Source organism: Lingula anatina, chromosome 2 (assembly GCF_051362555.1).
Source record: "Lingula anatina isolate TDL-2025a chromosome 2, LinAna3.0, whole genome shotgun sequence".
NCBI classification, from domain to species: Eukaryota; Metazoa; Brachiopoda; class Lingulata; order Lingulida; family Lingulidae; genus Lingula; species Lingula anatina.
This window is the reverse complement of record NC_141768.1, coordinates 16171583-16190142: the sequence shown is the minus strand read 5'-3', so window position 1 is coordinate 16190142 and position 18560 is coordinate 16171583. Positions and strand designations below refer to the sequence as shown.

General features: G+C 35.4%; 1 protein-coding gene across 2 annotated transcripts; it reads right to left on the bottom strand.

Moving 5' to 3' along the window:
- Positions 1–230: 230 nt before the first annotated feature.
- On the bottom strand, positions 231–18557 carry LOC106174254 (phospholipid-transporting ATPase ABCA3). 2 transcript variants are annotated; one of them, XM_013555717.2, is made up of 21 exons: positions 18386–18557; positions 15952–16294; positions 15242–15541; positions 12080–12333; positions 11589–11829; positions 9856–10029; positions 9438–9619; positions 9051–9215; positions 8708–8825; positions 8240–8394; positions 7797–7952; positions 7430–7640; positions 6898–7147; positions 6366–6496; positions 5212–6225; positions 4711–4956; positions 3949–4341; positions 3457–3569; positions 2498–2685; positions 1936–2106; positions 231–1671 (listed from the first exon to the last, which is right to left on the bottom strand). In XM_013555717.2, the coding sequence occupies exons 2-21, from the start codon at positions 16265–16267 to the stop codon at positions 1194–1196; spliced, it is 5256 nt and encodes a 1751-aa protein (XP_013411171.2). In that variant the 5' UTR covers positions 16268–16294; positions 18386–18557; the 3' UTR covers positions 231–1193. The 2 variants fall into 2 exon arrangements, with proteins under 2 accessions (XP_013411171.2, XP_013411172.2); XM_013555718.2 differs by having other exon boundaries at positions 6375–6496.
- Positions 18558–18560: the final 3 nt, after the last annotated feature.

Here is an 18560-nt window from a genome sequence, read left to right as displayed (position 1 = left end):
ATCTAAATTTGCCTTTTTTCAAAACCACAGTAACAGTTATTGCCCTATTCCAGTATTAACATTCTCACAACATAGAACTGGTGTCTTTATTGATACTGTGAATATATTTCTACACTACAATGTTAAATGATGCCCTCCCAGCAAACAGTTTAGCAATCATGGGCAAAAAGATGCAGAACATCCTTCGCCACTCTAATATCGGGCAGACAAGATAAAATAACATTGACTAATAAAATTTGATATTCTTTATTTGCTGAAAATATTTTGAGTCCTTAAGAAGCAGCTCTGTATCAAAATATCAAACAATTCTGTCAATAAATTAAAATCATGTTACTGCATGTTTTCTTATATAACATTAAAAAATTAAAAACACCCTCACATTTTTAGTTAAAATAAATGTTTTTCCAACTTCTATTCCAATGTTTGTTCACCGCTTTTATCACAGTCAAATTCATTTTTCTACTCCTTTCTCATAACCATAAAGCCACAGAGGTAATGAAATTCAATCTGTTATAAAGGCATGTAAAGGGTAGAACCTGAATTATAGTACATATGCTTTTTTTGCTGAGAGGCTGACATTTTGAAGAAAAAGAGACAATGCTTCAACAAAAACATTAGATGAGAACAAATTACAAAATTGCACAATGAAATACTATCACATCACATCACATGATTCATAAGTTTTACTGTTTCTTTGGTTATGATGATGTAGAAACTGATTTCTACTGCAAAGTGTTACCAGCAAATATAAATATATAATGGGTGCTATTTCTGATGAGAATAATATATCTTGCATCATACAAACCATACTTAATCAAAACATCACCTTATAAGTAACAACTTCCAGTAAATTGTTTCAAACAATAACTGAACATCCTTTTTAACTGACAAAATTGCATCAACCTGAATTAATCTCAATCGCTATCCAATACCAAATGTCAATAAACTTAACAATTGAATTAACATAACAAGGATATCATTCAAACAAAATAATTTCCATAATTTCAATAATGTGTGAAGTACATGTATTATTTACGAGAATTGTGAGCAAATACCAGTATGTGGTAGTTAAACTGGAAATGATCCCCATTATTCTTTTGGCAATTATATGCATGTACTTCAAATGCAAGTTCACTTGAAATCTTTATATAAATCACAATTCAGTTTAACTTAAGTACATCACACAATCAAACTCACTGCACATTCTCACATCGGCACAGATAACAACCAAAAATCATTTTGCAACATAATCCACATGTGGCACATGTACCCATCTCAACCTCCTCGGGGGCGACTTGAGACCGAGCAAAGTTGATAAAAACTTGCTCCAAAGTCGTTTGACTGACAGAATAGTCCTCAATATGAAATTCTGCCTTGGCACGCTCCATTGTGCCAAATATTTTGGCCCATGAAAGGGTAGTGTCAGTAATATGATAATGCACTAATCCCTGGTGCTCATCCTTCAGGACACTTCCAGGGAAGGACTTCTCAATAAATTCCATGACTGGCTGGAGAACAATGTCCTCACCTCTGGATGGAGGCCCTATTCTTGCTATAAGAGTGTAGCCTTCACCAAATTTGTTCTTCAGGTGCTGTGTGCTGCCCAGACATTTGTACTGTCCATTGACCATGATAGCAATTCTTGTACACAGAGCTTCACATTCCTCCATACTGGAAATGTAGGGAATAAAATTTGGTGAAGTTCACAGGGTAAATTTTGAAAAAAAAAATACAAAATGGAGTTCACATGACAGAATCTGTTTGATTTCTGTACAATTTTCAAAACTTTTTTTTTAGTATTTTGCAGTTTTGCAAAAAAAGAAAAAAATCCATTATTCTGCTTTAGTGCTATATTATACAACATATATAATTTTGTAGTCCTCTTCCCTAGAAAATTAACTTTACTCCACACCTCGGGTAATGCCCTTCCCTCACCTGTGGGATGTCAGTACCAAAGTCCTACCACTGGCTCTGACCTTGGCCAGTGTGTTCCACAAATGTCTCCTAGCAACAGGGTCCATGCCTGATGATGGCTCATCCAGGAAGATCACTGGAGGGTTACCAACCAAAGCTACGGCTGTACTCAGTTTTCTTTTGTTTCCTCCACTGGAGAGAGAATGAAAGTTTCACAACTTAAAAATAATCTATACATGCTTCTCAATCCAAAAGAAATGTTGAGAAATTCAAAATTAAATTCAGTGTAATTTTTTTATCAAATGCAAAGAATACACAGGAAACCATTAGACTTACACTGTAAGAACGACATCAATCCTGAGAAAGAATAACTTTAATTCACTTTCGTAATTTAAAAACAGGGCAATATATGAAAATATCAAAAGAAATTAGATAAAGAAAATACTGTTATCTTGATACCTACATATTCACAACTTAAACTTTCTCAATTTATACAATAAAATGCACAATCATCATCTAACATCTTGCACACTGTCGAACCAAACACAATAACCACATTGTCATAGTTTCACTCAAAACCAACCTGTAATCCTTCACCAGCTTGTCAGCATGCTCCTCCAGCAGTAATGTCGACATCAAATTCTGGACCACACTGGGGATCTGTGCTTCTACTACACCACGCAACCTGGCAAACATGAACAGTGTCTCTCTTCCTGTCATCTGATCCAGCAAGGCGTCAAACTGGGGACAGTAGCCAAGACGTTGCTGAACCTATAGATAGAGAAAGAGAAAAAATAAATACCTTCAATCTTGAGTAGTGTGAGATTCAATTAATGAGATCAAATCACATATGTAATATATAGGTTGATAGATATCTGGCCACTTTAGGCCACTTTTATTTATGCCAAGCCTAAATGATATTTTTACTATTTTAACTAATTCATCATGCAATCAAAATGGTATTTAATCAGTTAGGCAACAGAAGCTGTAGACTTCATCTAACAAAGATTTCTCCATCATTGTAACTTGGAAGGTGTGCGAGGTGAGAGGTTTTACTTGTCCTAATTCACACTAACTCCCACACCTCTAGTAAAAATGACCAAAATGTGTGCACAAGTACTCTGTTCAGGTACTGTAGTACAGTACGGACGCCCCATAAAATATTGTTCCCCTTGCATGCCCAACTTAGATTTGAATGTCTTTCAAATTAAATTCTCCCTTTTTATAAGATTCCTCTGGTCTCAGACTTTCATGATTTTGGGTTTATGTACTGCCCATGACACAGACAGATAAAAATAATCAGGACAGTATACGTCTGCACACATGCATTAAAATTAAGAAATTTGCAGATATCAGGTAGAGGCATTAAGTTGTTTAATTTTGAAATGACTGGAAAATGAAACAGGGTGAGGAGCCTTTAATGTAAACCCAGTTGCCAGTTTTAGCATATCTGGCTACAGTGTTACCAATGTAAAGGAAAACTGTTTTAAATGTTCAAGTGTTAAAAGCAGGTGGAAGAAATACTAAGATAATTTTACTTACAGTTTTAATGTTACTTCTTATATCAACATTCTGAAGGTATGCATTTCCACTTGACACAATTTCATCACCAGTCAACATCTTAAAAGTTGTGGTTTTTCCAGCACCATTAACACCTACAATATAAATATATATAATTATATTAGTTATTCATAAAAACATGCATCAGAAAACACTTTTGGACTTACTAATAGCATCACAACTGCATTTTGTGTTAGAACAATACTTGAAAATATAGCAATCCTATGGCAAAAATCAATGTGTATAATACTCCTGTAAGGATAGAGCTGAGTACAAGATGTCAGCAAACAAAATGCAGCATTAAATTTTTGAATAAAATTTTGAACAGGATTAGGTATCCAAGCATTTTTTTATTTACAGTTCAACTATTTTCACTGGCTACTCTACTCATGGGATTGCATGCAGGCACGGACATATATTTACTCTATCAAATTTTATGCCAATCCATGTCATTCATTTCTCAGGAATATTTACCTAGCAAGCCAAAACACTCTCCCTGTGGTATCCCTACAGTTACATTATTTACAGCTAGGTGACTCCCATAATATTTTGTAAGTTCCCTAAGAACCAGAGCATCACTGTGATACATTGGAGGCTGCTTCAAAATCCTTTCTCTTTCAGCTTTAACATCTGTATCCTCTTGTATGCGGCCGTCCATACTGATTCCAGAGAAAGTACGATTCCTAGAAACCACCTGCTTCTCGCGCATACGATACCAGAGCTTTTTTAAGTACTCCGATTCCATCAAAAAGAGGAGGCTGAAGAACAACAGTCCCTGCAATGCTAGGAATAGCACTTCCCTGCCGATTCCTATTTCATCCCAAACAAGGTAGTTACTTTCATAACTAAGGCAATTTACAGTGCACTCTGAAATCACAAAAATTTAGCGTGTAAGACATCTGTTACTATGTATATTCAGTAACAATACACAGAATCAAAATACATATTCAGGTGTAATATATCAACAGTCCAACACATTAGTGCTTACTTTTAAGACTACTGTTTAAAGCATTAAGCTGCTTTCAACAAATAACCTGACTCTTTTGTATAATAGACTATAGTGCACAAAATACATATGGAGAGATGACAGCACAATGATGAATAAATCAAAACTGTAAAAACCAAAAGTTGAGCTTGCCAACAGTATACTTCTCAAAAATGGTTGATCTATTGCTTAAATATTAATGACCAAATCATGATGTATTGGTAAAGTCAAAACTGGAAAAAGGTACTTACTAGGACAACACATAGTTGTCTCATACTGTTTTATATGACATACAAAGTCAAAGATTTCAGCATTTTTCCTGCAAACATCATCATACAGAGCATTTGAAGCATACAGTGCATACATGGTCTGGAGCCCAGTGCCCAAGCAAAAGTTTGGAAATATAACCAGGAATATCCAGTTCAAAACTTTGGACAAGTCTACTAAGTCTAGTTCTGGAATGGAGAGTATGTCCACAGCGAGCATGGTAGCAATGCCTGGAGCAAAACAAATGGAAAGCCTTTGAACATTATAATATAAGTCAAATATTGTTCATATCATGTAATTAATGAATCTGTTTGCATCTTTTTCTGTGACAGTATAGGTAGCTGCAGGAAAAGGTTTCATTCAAAAAGTTGTAAAGCATTACAGCCAACATCCAAACACAAAGTATCCATTTTTTGCACAAATGAAAATATCATACCATCTACTGTTATTCTATATATCTAATAAGACACGAGGAAAAAGCTTACCTGACAAGAAATTGAGCATGGTTAACCACACCAATCCAGATGACGGCACTGTGAATATGAAAGATAAAACATACATCTGTGGCAGCATTGCCCAGGCATAGAGAAAGAACAGGAATAAAGTCAGCATAAATCTTCCGTCATTGATAAAGGCAGGAATATCAAAAGCTGCAAATGTGATAATGATGAGGACACTTGGTATGAGAAAATTGATCACATCCCATACAAAGGTGGAGACCCAAAAGTTTATGGCGTGGACTCCACTGACAAACTGGACATGCTTGGACTTGATTGCCCGTTCCTTGATGATGAAGAGGACAAAGCTGCTGGCCAGAAATGACATTCCAAACAGCACATTAAATGCTATGGAGAAAGCCCACGCTAGTGACAACAGTTGGTTGTTGACTTTGTCATTGCTGGTGGGTGGTAACGGATGGTTGGTGGTACGGATATTGTAACTGCTGTTGGCATAGTACTTCAACACAGCATTGTCAAATGCTGACAGCGTGATGGCAGGGGTATGATAGCCTTGGTTGTTAAACAGAGCAGTCGCATTCAAATATGCCCCACTGACTTCATGAAACTCAGATGCAACAAGGTATCTATTATCAAATTCTGCTAGATCATTTGTAGCCTTTTCCACCAAGTAGTTAATCATGGTGATGTTACCCTCTTTTTCATTGATATTCACAGCTTCCACATTGGTTCCTTTATACTGCATTTCAAACACATGTCCAAAATGGCTGGCAAATGCAGATGGCTGATACCCTGGAGAATAGGGCACTACTGGCTGGCGGAAGTTGTCCAAAACCATGGCAAGTGGAGGAGAGTCATCTGGCGTGGGAAGAGTCTTCAGAATGATTAAGACGAGTATTGTGAAGAACAATGGCACTAGGAGTTGAGATGTTGTAAGAACCACATTCCTCCAGGTGTGGAGAATGTGCTTGACAAACATGGCATAAAACTGCTGTGTGTATAAGGCAAAACCCCTGTTACATTTGGTATCTTCAACAAAAGCTGAAAGAAAAATCAAACAAAACTCATGATTCACATTAATGGGGATTCAAATATATTTTTATATGCTAATCAAAGATGGTAATAATTATTTCACTTGATATGAAGCAGTGTTTTATTGCACAAGCAAGCTCTACTCCTACCTGACTTACCGCTGTCCTCAGGTTCAATGCTTGGGATGTGACCATTTACTGCTGAATTCATTGGAACACTATACGATGTAGACTCATACTCTCCAGATGAATCATGCCCATTGTGGGAAAATTCTCCAACTCTGAACATAAAAGTTTTTTAAAATGTAAGAATGTAGGGTAATTACTCAATCTTTTCAATGGGAGAAAACTGTGAATTTTACAGATACTGTATCTTTTAAGTCATAATTTGTTAAAATTAGAACATTCCTATTCAGTGGTAGCAACAAAATTAAAAAGCAGGCTACTCTATAATTCTTTTCTATGCAGTAAAAGCACCACAAATGATATAAAGAAAAATAATTTTTGTGATTTTTAAATATCTGAAAGTCAATAATTTTTGCCCACTGAAAAGATCAAGTCATTACCGTATGTAAATTTCATCCCAAAACTTAATCTCAAGCACATTTGTTTACTGATTTGACATCTATATTGCTTTTATGAATAGACATTATTGCTCACTGATATCAGCTTCAAGACTCACTTAAGAAACACCTCCTCCATGGTAGTGACAGATGCTCCAAAGCTGGCAATTCCCAGATCTTCCCTCATGAGCTCCAGGTCTGAAAACAACCCCTCAAACTGGTCACAGCTGTCATGGGGTAAGATGTAGGACAACTCGGCACTAACATTGCTCTCGATTGCTGCACCAGGTACATATTTCTTTATGATGTCTGTTATTTTGGAGACCACGCAGTTGGGTTCTTTAACTATGACCATGTGGTAACCAGCACCTGCAGCCAAAAGATTCACAAATTACATTTTTAAAAAGATAATTAACCAAAATAAATCAGTCAAAATAAATATGTTAAATGTGTTTAATTAATCTTTCAGAATATTTCAAAAATATAATTGATGAGAAAATTTTGTGGTTTACAGAACTGGTTATAAAAAAGGCTTCAGCTTTATGCTTTTCCACAAGTTTCATAACCCTCAACTTCTTAAGTCTGAGACTGATGATAACAAATCAATAAAGAATGTTTTGAATTGTATTCAAGGTTCTATAGCATACTCACCATACTTATTCTTCAGAAACAAGGAGGATCCACAGCACTGTACCACACCATCTGCCATGATGGCTATGCGATCTCCCAGGACATCTGCCTCGTCCATGAAATGGGTGGTGAGAAGGATTGTGCGTCCCTCTCGCTGCTGCTGCAGGATCTCCCAGGTGTGACGTCTGGCATCGGGATCCATTCCAGAGGTAGGCTCATCCAAAATTAGGACCTGTAAAAGTTATTTTTTCATACAGAATTTTGCATTAGTCCATTGCTCTGATTTAGCATCAGTGTAAATTTGATAACTGTTTTTAAGGGTTCATCATTTCAAAAAAGTCTGATTAAAAAAAACTGATGTGTAAAATAAACTTTTTCCTGCCCTTACTTTAGATCCTCCTATTAAAGCAATTCCCACAGAGAGCTTCCTTTTCATCCCCCCAGACAGTGTTTTAGACTGGGCATGTCTCTTGGGAGAAAGGCCCAGTGTGTCCAGGATCCTGGTGATCTCCTCATTCATTTGGCTGACTGGGAAACCTTTCAGCTGTAAATCAGACAAAAAACAGACATTTAGATGCTTTTGGTTGAACTGCAACTGGAAAAATATTCGGTGATTTAGAAGCAATTTTTTTTTTGTATTTACACACTGGGTATATTTCCAATTCAAATAAGTACCAATGAAAAAAGGGCATCAAGACATCCACCCATATTTCCAAAATGTAACATATCAACAATGATAATTAAAATATTAATCAATATTATCAGAGTGAGAAGTCAGGGGTGTTTTTTCAGATTTTGTTAAGGGCATTTCAACATATAATCAAAACACACCTTAGCAAAGAACTCCAAGTGTTCCTCTACTGTTAGAGTATCAAACAGGACATCATGTTGAGGACAGAGACCCAGGCTGCTGCGTACACTGCCTATGTCCTCTAGTATATCATAGCCATTCAACACTGCTGTACCACTGGTTGGCGGCAGGAAACCTGTAAGAAAGACACTTTTTAGAATTGTAGCTTTTTTCTTAAAGCATTAATCAAATGGAATCTTTTATAGAAACTAATTATAATATTTCTTGTTTTTTTTATAATCAGTTTTCAAATTAATCATTTCCTTTCAACACTGGATCCTTGCAGCAAGAGTGTTACTGGTACATTCCTTAAAAAAATAGTTTTGTTACATTATTTTCTGCGTTGGATGTATTATTATACAAAAGAAGAAACGAACATATTCCCAGGAGGAAGGCTGATCTTCTTGTTCTACATGCTGAAACTATACTTCACTATAGATCATGCTAACCTGTGAGCATGGACATTGTAGTTGTCTTCCCAGCGCCATTATGCCCCAGCAGAGCTGTGATCTGACCTTCATACATATTCAATGAGGTGCCAGCCACGGCAACTTTTTTGTGAAATTCCTGTAAAAGATTCCTTTTAATATTAGTATTTAAATACAAGAAAAAAGTTGACAACATATGACCCATCATTTCAAATATTTAGCACCTGATAATCTAAAACATAAACTTTTTTTTTTCAATTGCTAAACTAGCCAATGATATTTTGCATACTTGGCACAAGTCCTCTACTGTGACTTAGCAATACAAATACAAATTACTCATACCTCAAACACAATAAGTACTTACCTTTCTCAAGTTCATTATTCTTATCCCAGCATGCAATCCTGAAGGATCTTTCTCAAAATATTCGGAGTGGTTCTGAGCTCCTGTGGCATGTTTCATTAGTGGCGCACATTCCTCATCCTCCATAACATAGACCTTCTTCTGCTTGGTACCACACCAGAAGGATCTCTACATTAAAGTTAAACACAATCAATAAAAAGTCACTTAAAAGCTAAAGATTCCTGAATGTAATTTTGTAGCTTTGAGAGCTATGATGCAAAACAAGAAATTACCTTATCTATTTATGCTCCTGTTGAAAATATTGGAAAATCTTCTTCACCCTTCTTTACTTTTCTATTAATTAACTGCTAAACAAAATTCCACAAGAAGATATATGCTTTGAAAACTTACAGTGACAGGAAAATACCATGGCTGTGGTAGACCAAACTCTCCAGGGAAGACAGCTTCGATGTAAAAAGCCAGCAGCATGTAGAGGACAGAGTCAACCAGAAGAACTACCAGGATATGTAGCATGGTGAAGTTATCATCCACAGACACACCCTGGGCTATGTTATACCACTGGACACCAGCACCTTTAATTGAACAAGTTGAAATTCAGAGTTGGCAGGTTGTCAAATATCCAAATTATATTTTAAAGAGACATATTCTACATTTGAAAATTGCATGAATGTGAGAGAAAAGACATTAGATTCTTAGAAAAATCTGGTTTAGACTATTGGCAGATTTTAGCTAACTAATCTAAACTAAAATAATTATCAATGAATAACTCCTATAAGAGTCACTGAATTTGTCCTTTCTCGATACTTACCAGCACCTTCAAACATTCCTATTAACTGCCCCCCAAATGACATGCCAACGTTGAAAATGAGACAGGATGCAACTTTCTCTGTCAGATTCATAGTGCCATACCGAGGTTGAATGAAACTGTATGGTACATAAGTGAGGAAAAATAGAATTCCTCCTGCGGCTGCAGCAGAGTTTGCTAAAAAGTAAAAGACACTTGTTTGAATAAATACCATAACAATTATATTTTTCAATTTTTTTTACAAGTGTTTAACCTTGTTAATCTGAAAAGGTGGTTCATCAAAGCCTTGTGTAGCTATTAATTTAACATTACAGGAGAAGATGTTAGGATGAATGAAGAAGCCATGGCATGGCAAGAAATAAAATTCTACCTGATCAGTCAGGTAGTGATCACACATAATTGCTGTCACATTAGCTACCATATAGGATATTCTTTTCAATGGGTGATCAAAGCAGAAACAATTACCTGTGGATGGTAAGCACTTAACTGATAGACAATAGGTGAGATAATTCACCTGGCCACAGGTGTTGTTTCACCAGATCAAAGACATAATAGTTCTCTTTTACTGATGAACATTCAGTCAACTGGAAAACTGCAGACTTTCAGAGGGCTTTTCATAAATCAATTTCTCAGGTGAATCCAGTGAAGCCATATATTTTGATGCATTACATAAACATCATTGTGAATTTGCCTATATAAGTTGCAAAATTCACTCTCTGCTCATTACTTAAGAATTAAGTCTCACTGTGAAAAGACTAAAGTAGTACTTTTGCACATTTTCTCCAATTTGCCAAAATGGAAGACCAGACCAGTATTCTTCAGATTGACAGCAACCAGTGGGAGAGGGACAGCTTTGAATCAGAAGAGCTTTCTGATGTTGACAGTTTCTCTCATGACAGCGTATTTTATGATGACGACCAAAAACTGGATCCTGACTACACTGAGGATCAACTGACTATCATGCATGCTAAATTTACCAAAGCTCTACATCTAATACAAGTCCTGGAAAAACACATCCAGGATCTCAAGCAACGTTACTACAGAGCAACAATGAGCAGTAGACATGCATCTTGCTACAGCCTTCGTCAGAAGATCACCACTCTCTTTGGAGTGAAGCAGATGTACTATGAGTATGCACTCAGAGTGTCTGAAGAGGCTGAGGCACTACAGAGATCTCAGTACAACATGTGTTTTCCACAGTAGGAACAATGTGTCCAACTTAAAACTAAAAGGCCTTTTTCAAGGCCACCATATCCTCTCAGAAAGGCAATACCATATATGTTGATACAAGGGCATATTTGATTTATTATCAAACCATTTTTTTCTTCAATAATATGAATTTTCCTTAAATCATTAAATATCTTATTTGTTAGAGTAAAAATAAAAAATATCAAACAGACAAACATGTCTGAAATGACAAGTCTGCAAACTTGATTACACATAAAAGAATATAAAATACTCTAATATTAGGCTTCGTTCACATGGAAAGTATATTTTCTAAAAATCTATTTTCTATTTGCGGTATATCTTGTGATCACGGTCTGTGCCCTGAATGTCCCACGGCGTAATTACTGGCAGCGCGAGCCAGATACTATAAGCCAGTAATTACGCCGGGGGATATTCAGGGCACAGACCGTGATCATAAGATACCGAGAATAGAAAATAGATTTTTAGAAAATATACTTTCCATGTGAACGAAGCCTAAGTACATTATATATATATATATCTACACCAACCTTTTTTGAAAAGCACACTGACCAAGAAGCAAAAGGCAATGCTAGATATGGAATACACAACCAAAAACACAAGTATAACAGATGGGTCGCTCTTCCCCACCACAGCTGTGCTATTTTCTCCCACTTTGATACAGAACAGTACTGTCATGATGGCCACATCAATGAGGAGGAAGAGGAAGTACTTGACAAACCAGGCTGCCCAGTGTAACCAGTTACCCATGCCCATCATTTTCATTGATTCCTAAGTAAAATGTACATGAAAATATACTTTTTAGAAATGATAATTAATATTTTAATCGCACTTTCTAAACAGGTGTAAAACAGTGTTAAATATAAGAAAGAGAGATGCTCACTTCCTGAATTATTTTTCAATTGTGCTTACTATGTTACTTATAGGCATAAAACAATGACACATATAGCTATCTGCAATTTCGAACTGCAGGTTACTTTTTATCTCCAAGAGAAAATCAGACAAAAATGTCCCAGCTTACTTTTAACCTCCTCTCTTTTTCATGGACAATGTCTTTGACAATTTGCAGGGCAGCAAAGACAAAGCTCATCATGAGTATCAATGGGAGCTGTTGCTGGATTATCAGAACAAAGTTGTCTTGTAAGTATGGTGGATAGGGAAAGCGTCTCAGAGACAGTTTAATTTTGTCTTCTGGCACAAAGGAGGAGTTCAGCAGCTGGACTATAGCAACATCTATGGCATGCTGGAGTGGTAGAAATCCCTGCTGGTAATAACCTATAAGTGCCAAATGTGGTAACAATGTTAATAAGTTTGTGTGAAAATGTAACTCGGTCAGTAAAAAAATTACTTTATGGAAGTGAAAATGTCTTAAAATACTTAAGAGTTATAAGCTAAAAGAGAGAACAAGGCAGCAAAGCTGTCAAATGTACAGACAAAAAGCAGGAAATAACTATGCACAAAATAGGCTACTGTCAATTTTGATGCAAAAGTACATTATGTTAAACTATAAATTCAACATCAAATTTTAATTATGCTCAACAGGTAATACCAATGAAAGTAAAATGTGTAACAAGCATAAGGCTTCAGGCCCATGAGAGTTCAAGTTCACACTTTGAAAATGTATAACTTACAGAAAAAGAAGCCAATTAGACTGCTTTTCCAACTCAGGCTGCATGCTGATTTTCGAACTTGACCTCCGTTTTAGTAAGATCGATTACTCCTGAGAGTTTCACGACAACAGGCCTATCGGTTTTTCCTTGAAATGTGTTTACAGTGTTGCATATATGTTGAAAAGTGAAAGAAAAAAGCATAACTTCTACAATAATGGCCCGATCATCCTGATTTTTGAACTTGACCTGCGTTTTATGAATATTCATCAGCTCTTTAAATATAAAGCCCAAAAGTAAAACTGCCTTCCACTTATCGTGTTTACAATGAAAGTGCAAGGTGCCGGCAACGGCGATGACGGCGACGACAGATGCAGGTGATGGCAATATGTACAGACACATCTGTACATATTTACTGTACTGTTTGAGAACAGTAAGTGACATGGTTTTTCTTAAATGGTCATCATGGGAGCAGTGCCCAAAATAGGTTTTGTCAAATTTTGATGCAATATTACATAATGTTTAACAGCATAATGACCATCAATTTTTAAGAATAAAATATTAGTATCATGGATATTCAGAAAATGTGACTAGCAAAGGTCTTCAGGCCCATGGAACTTCAAAGCCACAACTTGAAAATGCCAAAATGTAAACAAGACAGCACTGTTCTGAAATGGGTTTATTTCCATTTTTAACAATTTTTAACATAAAACAAAATTAACAGTTTACTGCCATTTTTATATGATCAACTAAGAAAATTGATGAGATGGGAAAAATATCAATAGAATAGTGTTAAATGTCCAATTTCTTCCATTCTGAGATTCTGAACATAGTGAATGATTGAATCTGACAAACTGCAATGATATGAGTTTATTTCCATTTTTGAAACTTTATTACACAATACACAATAACAAGTTTAACATCATTTTTACAAAATCAACTAACAATGTTGTAAAGATGCAGGAAATGTCAAAAAAACACTTTTACATATCTTATTAATTAAATAATGAAACTGTTAACATGCCTAAGAATTGAATCTAAGGAAATGTAAAAAACAGCATAACTTCTAAAATAATGGCCCGATTATGCTGATTTTTGAACTTAACCTGCGTTTTAGCAGGATTGACCACTCCTGTGAGTTTAATGACAATTGGCCTATCTGTTTTTCTTATATTGTGTTTACAGTGTTGCATATATGCTGAAAAAAGAAAAAAAAGCATAACTACTAAAATAGTGGCCCGATCATGCCAATTTTCGAACTTGACCTGCGTTTTAGTAAGATCAATTTTTCCTGTGAGTTTCATGACAACAGGCCTATCGGTTTTTCGTTGAAATGTGTTTACAGTGTTGCATATATGCTGAAAAGTGAAAAAACAGCATAACTTCTACAATAATGGCCCGATCATGCTGATTTTCGAACTTGACCTGCATTTTATGAATATTCATCAGCTCTGTAAATATAAAGCCAAAAAGTAAAACTGCCTTCCACTTATCGTGTTTACAAGGAAAGTGCACGGCAACGACGGCGACGACAGACGCAGGTGATGGCAATAAGTACAGACACATCTATATATATTTACTGTACTGTTTGAGAACAGTAAGTGACATGGTTTTTCTTAAATGGTCATCATGGGAGCAGTGCCCAAAATAGGTTTTTTTCAAATTTTGATGCAATATTACATAATGTTTAACAGCATGATGACCATCAATTTTTAATAATAAAATATTAGTATCATGGATATTCAGAAAATGTGACTAGCAAAGGTCTTCAGGCCCATGGAATTTCAAAGTCACAACTTGAAAATGCCAAAATGTAAACAAGACAGCACTGTTCTGAAATGTTTTTTTTTTTTTTTTCAATTTTTAACAATTTTTAACATAAAACAAAATTAACAGTTTACTGCCATTTTTATATGATCAACTAAGAAAATTGATGAGATGGGAAAAATATCAACAGAGCAGTGTTAAATGTCCAATTTCTTCCATTATGAGATTCTGAACATAGTGGATGATTGAATCTGACAAACTGCAATGATATGTGTTTATTTCCATTTTTGACACTTTATTACACAATACACGATAACAAGTTTACCATCATTTTTACAAAATCAACTAACAATGTTGTAAAGATGCAGGAAATGTCAAACAAAAACTTTTACGTATCTTATTAGTTTAATAATGAGACTGTTAACATGCCTAAGAATTGAATCTGAGGAAATGTGAAAAATATGCTGAAAAGTGAAAAAACAGCATAACTTCTACAATAATGGCCCGATCATGCTGATTTTCGAACTTGACCTGCGTTTTATGAATATTCATCAGCTCTGTTAATATAAAGCTAAAAAGTAAAACTGCCCTCCACTTATCGTGTTTACAAGGAAAGTGCACGGCGCCGGCATCGGCATCGCCATCGCCATCGCCATCGCCATCGGCGACGACAGACGCAGGTGATGGCAATATGTACAGACACATCTGTGTCTGTACATAAAAAGAAAGATAACTCCAAGTACAAAATTTGTATGCTTACAGTCTTGATAGTTTCCACTGGCATTTTGGTATTATCTTGTGTATCATACCTGGTTTTCCTCCATCTGAACTGTTAGCCTCCCTGGGTCCTATCTTTTGGAAAATTGAAAACTCAGACTCTGTTTTCCATTTTTCTGTGACAAAACCATTCACTTTGATTGGAGAAGCAGTTCGGGGAGAGAAACTGAACCTCAAAGTGTAGGAGATATTGAATGGAACCGTTTTCTCATTAGTGAATGGAGATGTAAATACTATCCCAGCCATGAATTGACTTGTGAGATCTGTGGTGATATTGTTGAACATGACATGCTCTACCAGAGCCTCTTCACTGGCAAAGCCCTCAATTGAGCCTGAAAAAATTGGGAGAAAATAGTTATTAAAAAAATCTAAAAGTGATGCTTAATGCTATCTTATTGTAAAAATAGTAATAAGACACCAATTTGTAAAGTGACCTCAGTACTCTTCCCTCCTTTAAGTCACACATTTTTTTAGTATTTTCCCTTCTATATCTTTTTCATTTGAAAAAAAAAATTCATCTGTGTATATATTACAATTTCACAAAAATAAATTAATAAATAAATATAAATTTAATAAAATAAAAAATGTACCTCATCTTTACTTACATAAAACTGAAAGAAATAGTGGTTGTGAAATATTTCATGGTGTTAAAAAGATGTTACAAGAGAGAAAATCAGTAAGGTAAGGCATTTAGATTATTTCCAAATTTGTCAATCCAGCGTGGAATTGAAAGGTTACTTACTTTCACTTTGTCCTAGATACTGATAAGCCCTGGTAACAATCTCTGTAGTAATATTGTTTACTGGTGTGTAAGCAACTTTGGGAGGTGAACTTTTGAAGAAACTGAAAGTGACAGGGTCCAAACTGTTCACTTTGAATGAATCCCATGTTGTTGGATGATCTATATTAAAAGATTCTACCCTCATTCGAACCAGCACAAGAATAACAGCAAAGATGGCTGGGAGAAAGATCTCAAAGAATGTTACAACTGGTTTCCTCTTCTGCAAAACATAGTTCTTCCACAGAAGGAGGCGAAACTTCTGGAAACCACTTGTCATATTTACTGTTGATCAACTGCTTGTGACCTAAAATGAGGAATTAAAAAAAATCATTATCTAAGAGCATATATTCATTACCTTCATATGGGAAAATAGCAATAATTATTAGTAAATAATACAAAGAGGTTCATTGCATTTAAATTTGACCAATACTATCAGTAACACTTTTGCACCCTATTGCACTAAATGTGGATCGATCTATCTCCAAGGTGATTCTTGCTAGATTGCAATCAACTTAAGCAGCTTAGGTGTCTATCGTACCTGCTGAAGCTGCCAGACTTCTAAGCTGCTTAAGCTGAAAGCAATTTAGCAAGAAACCCCTTGGAGATGGATCAATCCTATTAGATCAATCAAGGTATGGGAACCCAGTCTCAGATGTGAACAGCAATCAGGTGACATATGACAGTTTACAAAAACACAATATGCTGCAGGACGTGTGAGCAAGATTCACTAAAATATTGACTATAAGCCCCTCATAGCACACTCAACAAAGCTTGAGATCAGAGTAGTTTGATAATACAGAATGTCCTGCCCAGGTCATCATAAATCAATGACTATATAATCAGGTAAAAGTCTTTTCATGTTCTTTTGTTTAGTGTTGTGCCTTAACAGGATTTAAATGAAATAATGTGATTAGATTAGAAAGAATGTGATTAGAACAAAATGTTTGTATAACCACTTCAGGTCAAAATCCAGACTGGTCTTACTTTATCATCAATGAGCACAAGGATGTAAAGTTCAATGGAATACACTTGCTGACATTATATCACCTGATCATTTCAACATTATCAGTATCTCGTGCTCTTAATGCAAACAGAGTAGATACCAGTATTATGCATGTATGATTATAATCTTTACAGAGAGTAATATCATTTTTATATATATATAAAAAGAATGAAAAGTCAATCCACCTTATCCATGAAAACATAAATATGTGGACAAAAGAGAAAGCCATTCAACCTCCTCTTTGGATTTTCAAATATTGTGTGAAATCATGTTGGCTTGAAAATACCATGCAACACTCAGACACTACATTTACATCTAAATTTGTGTAAAAATGTTTTCAACCTTCACGATCTTTCAGTACTGCAGAACAGTTCATTTGAAACAGACTTATATAGTCCATGAGCTGTCTGGCCAGAAAATATTATAGAAATGAACATGCTGTTCCATTTTTCAGTGTAAAATATTGAGTGTTATAAACCCCAAATGTCACAAAGTAATTATTTTTGGATCTGTTAATTACATATTTCTTGTTATCATGTCAAGATTTGAACACGTGGACTGGAACTTTTTTCCTATCAATGCTGTGAGTTGGCCAGCCAATAGGGACAGTTAAATTGATGCATCAATCCTTTCTTGTGACCTTGGTTTTTACAATTATACACAAACCAAAGGAAAGCTAGGAGAGCACTAGTAAGTACTGCTCAGAAGATGATGGAGTAAATTTTAAAAAGTCAAGATTAAATTAGCCTTATTACCGGCACAGAGGTCTTCCTATTGCTTAGAAGGTAAATTATATTGTTCTGCAAGGACAAAGAGTTTATTTATGCTTTTTACTGAAGACTAATGAAAATTTGGCACAGTTAAAACAGTTAAGAGTTTAATATCTATTATTTTAGCCTTTGTAAAACAAAAAATTACACCTGCAATATTATGGAAATGGTTTGAAACAATATCAAGGAATGCCTTGCAGACTAATTAAGATGTTAAGTGTGATTTCAATTAATATTACAACAGATGTTGAGATTCTTCAAAATGCATACCACAAAGTCCTGTGCCTCAGTTATCAGCCTTTTACGCTAGGTACTTGCTGTTTCAAGTAAAATTGTGAGGCCGAAAACTGAGGCAAATCAACAGTCCTGCAACTACATGTACTTAGTACAGTGTACATGTACTAGTATATACGATCTACATGGACATGATGAATTACATGTGCAGTACATACCCTACTAGCTATCTGTTAACTCAACTATCTGACAATCATACTGTTAGAGTTACTACTTATGCTAAAACGAAAGTTGTACAGTACTGTGCAGGCAATTTAATGTTATACAACTGTACACTACTGTACCTGACACTAATTGTTACCTGACACTCATAAAACTCTGGACTCACCCGCTATAAGTGATGAAAATCCGAACTTATGAATATATAATGGTTCCACAGGCTCATATTGTTCAGTTGACCTATAGGTTCATCTTTTTTCACTTGTGGTAATGAATAAGCTTGTGCAACGCTATTATCATGTGACAATGCCACAGCACAGCTTTGAGTCGCTTAATGACAAAAA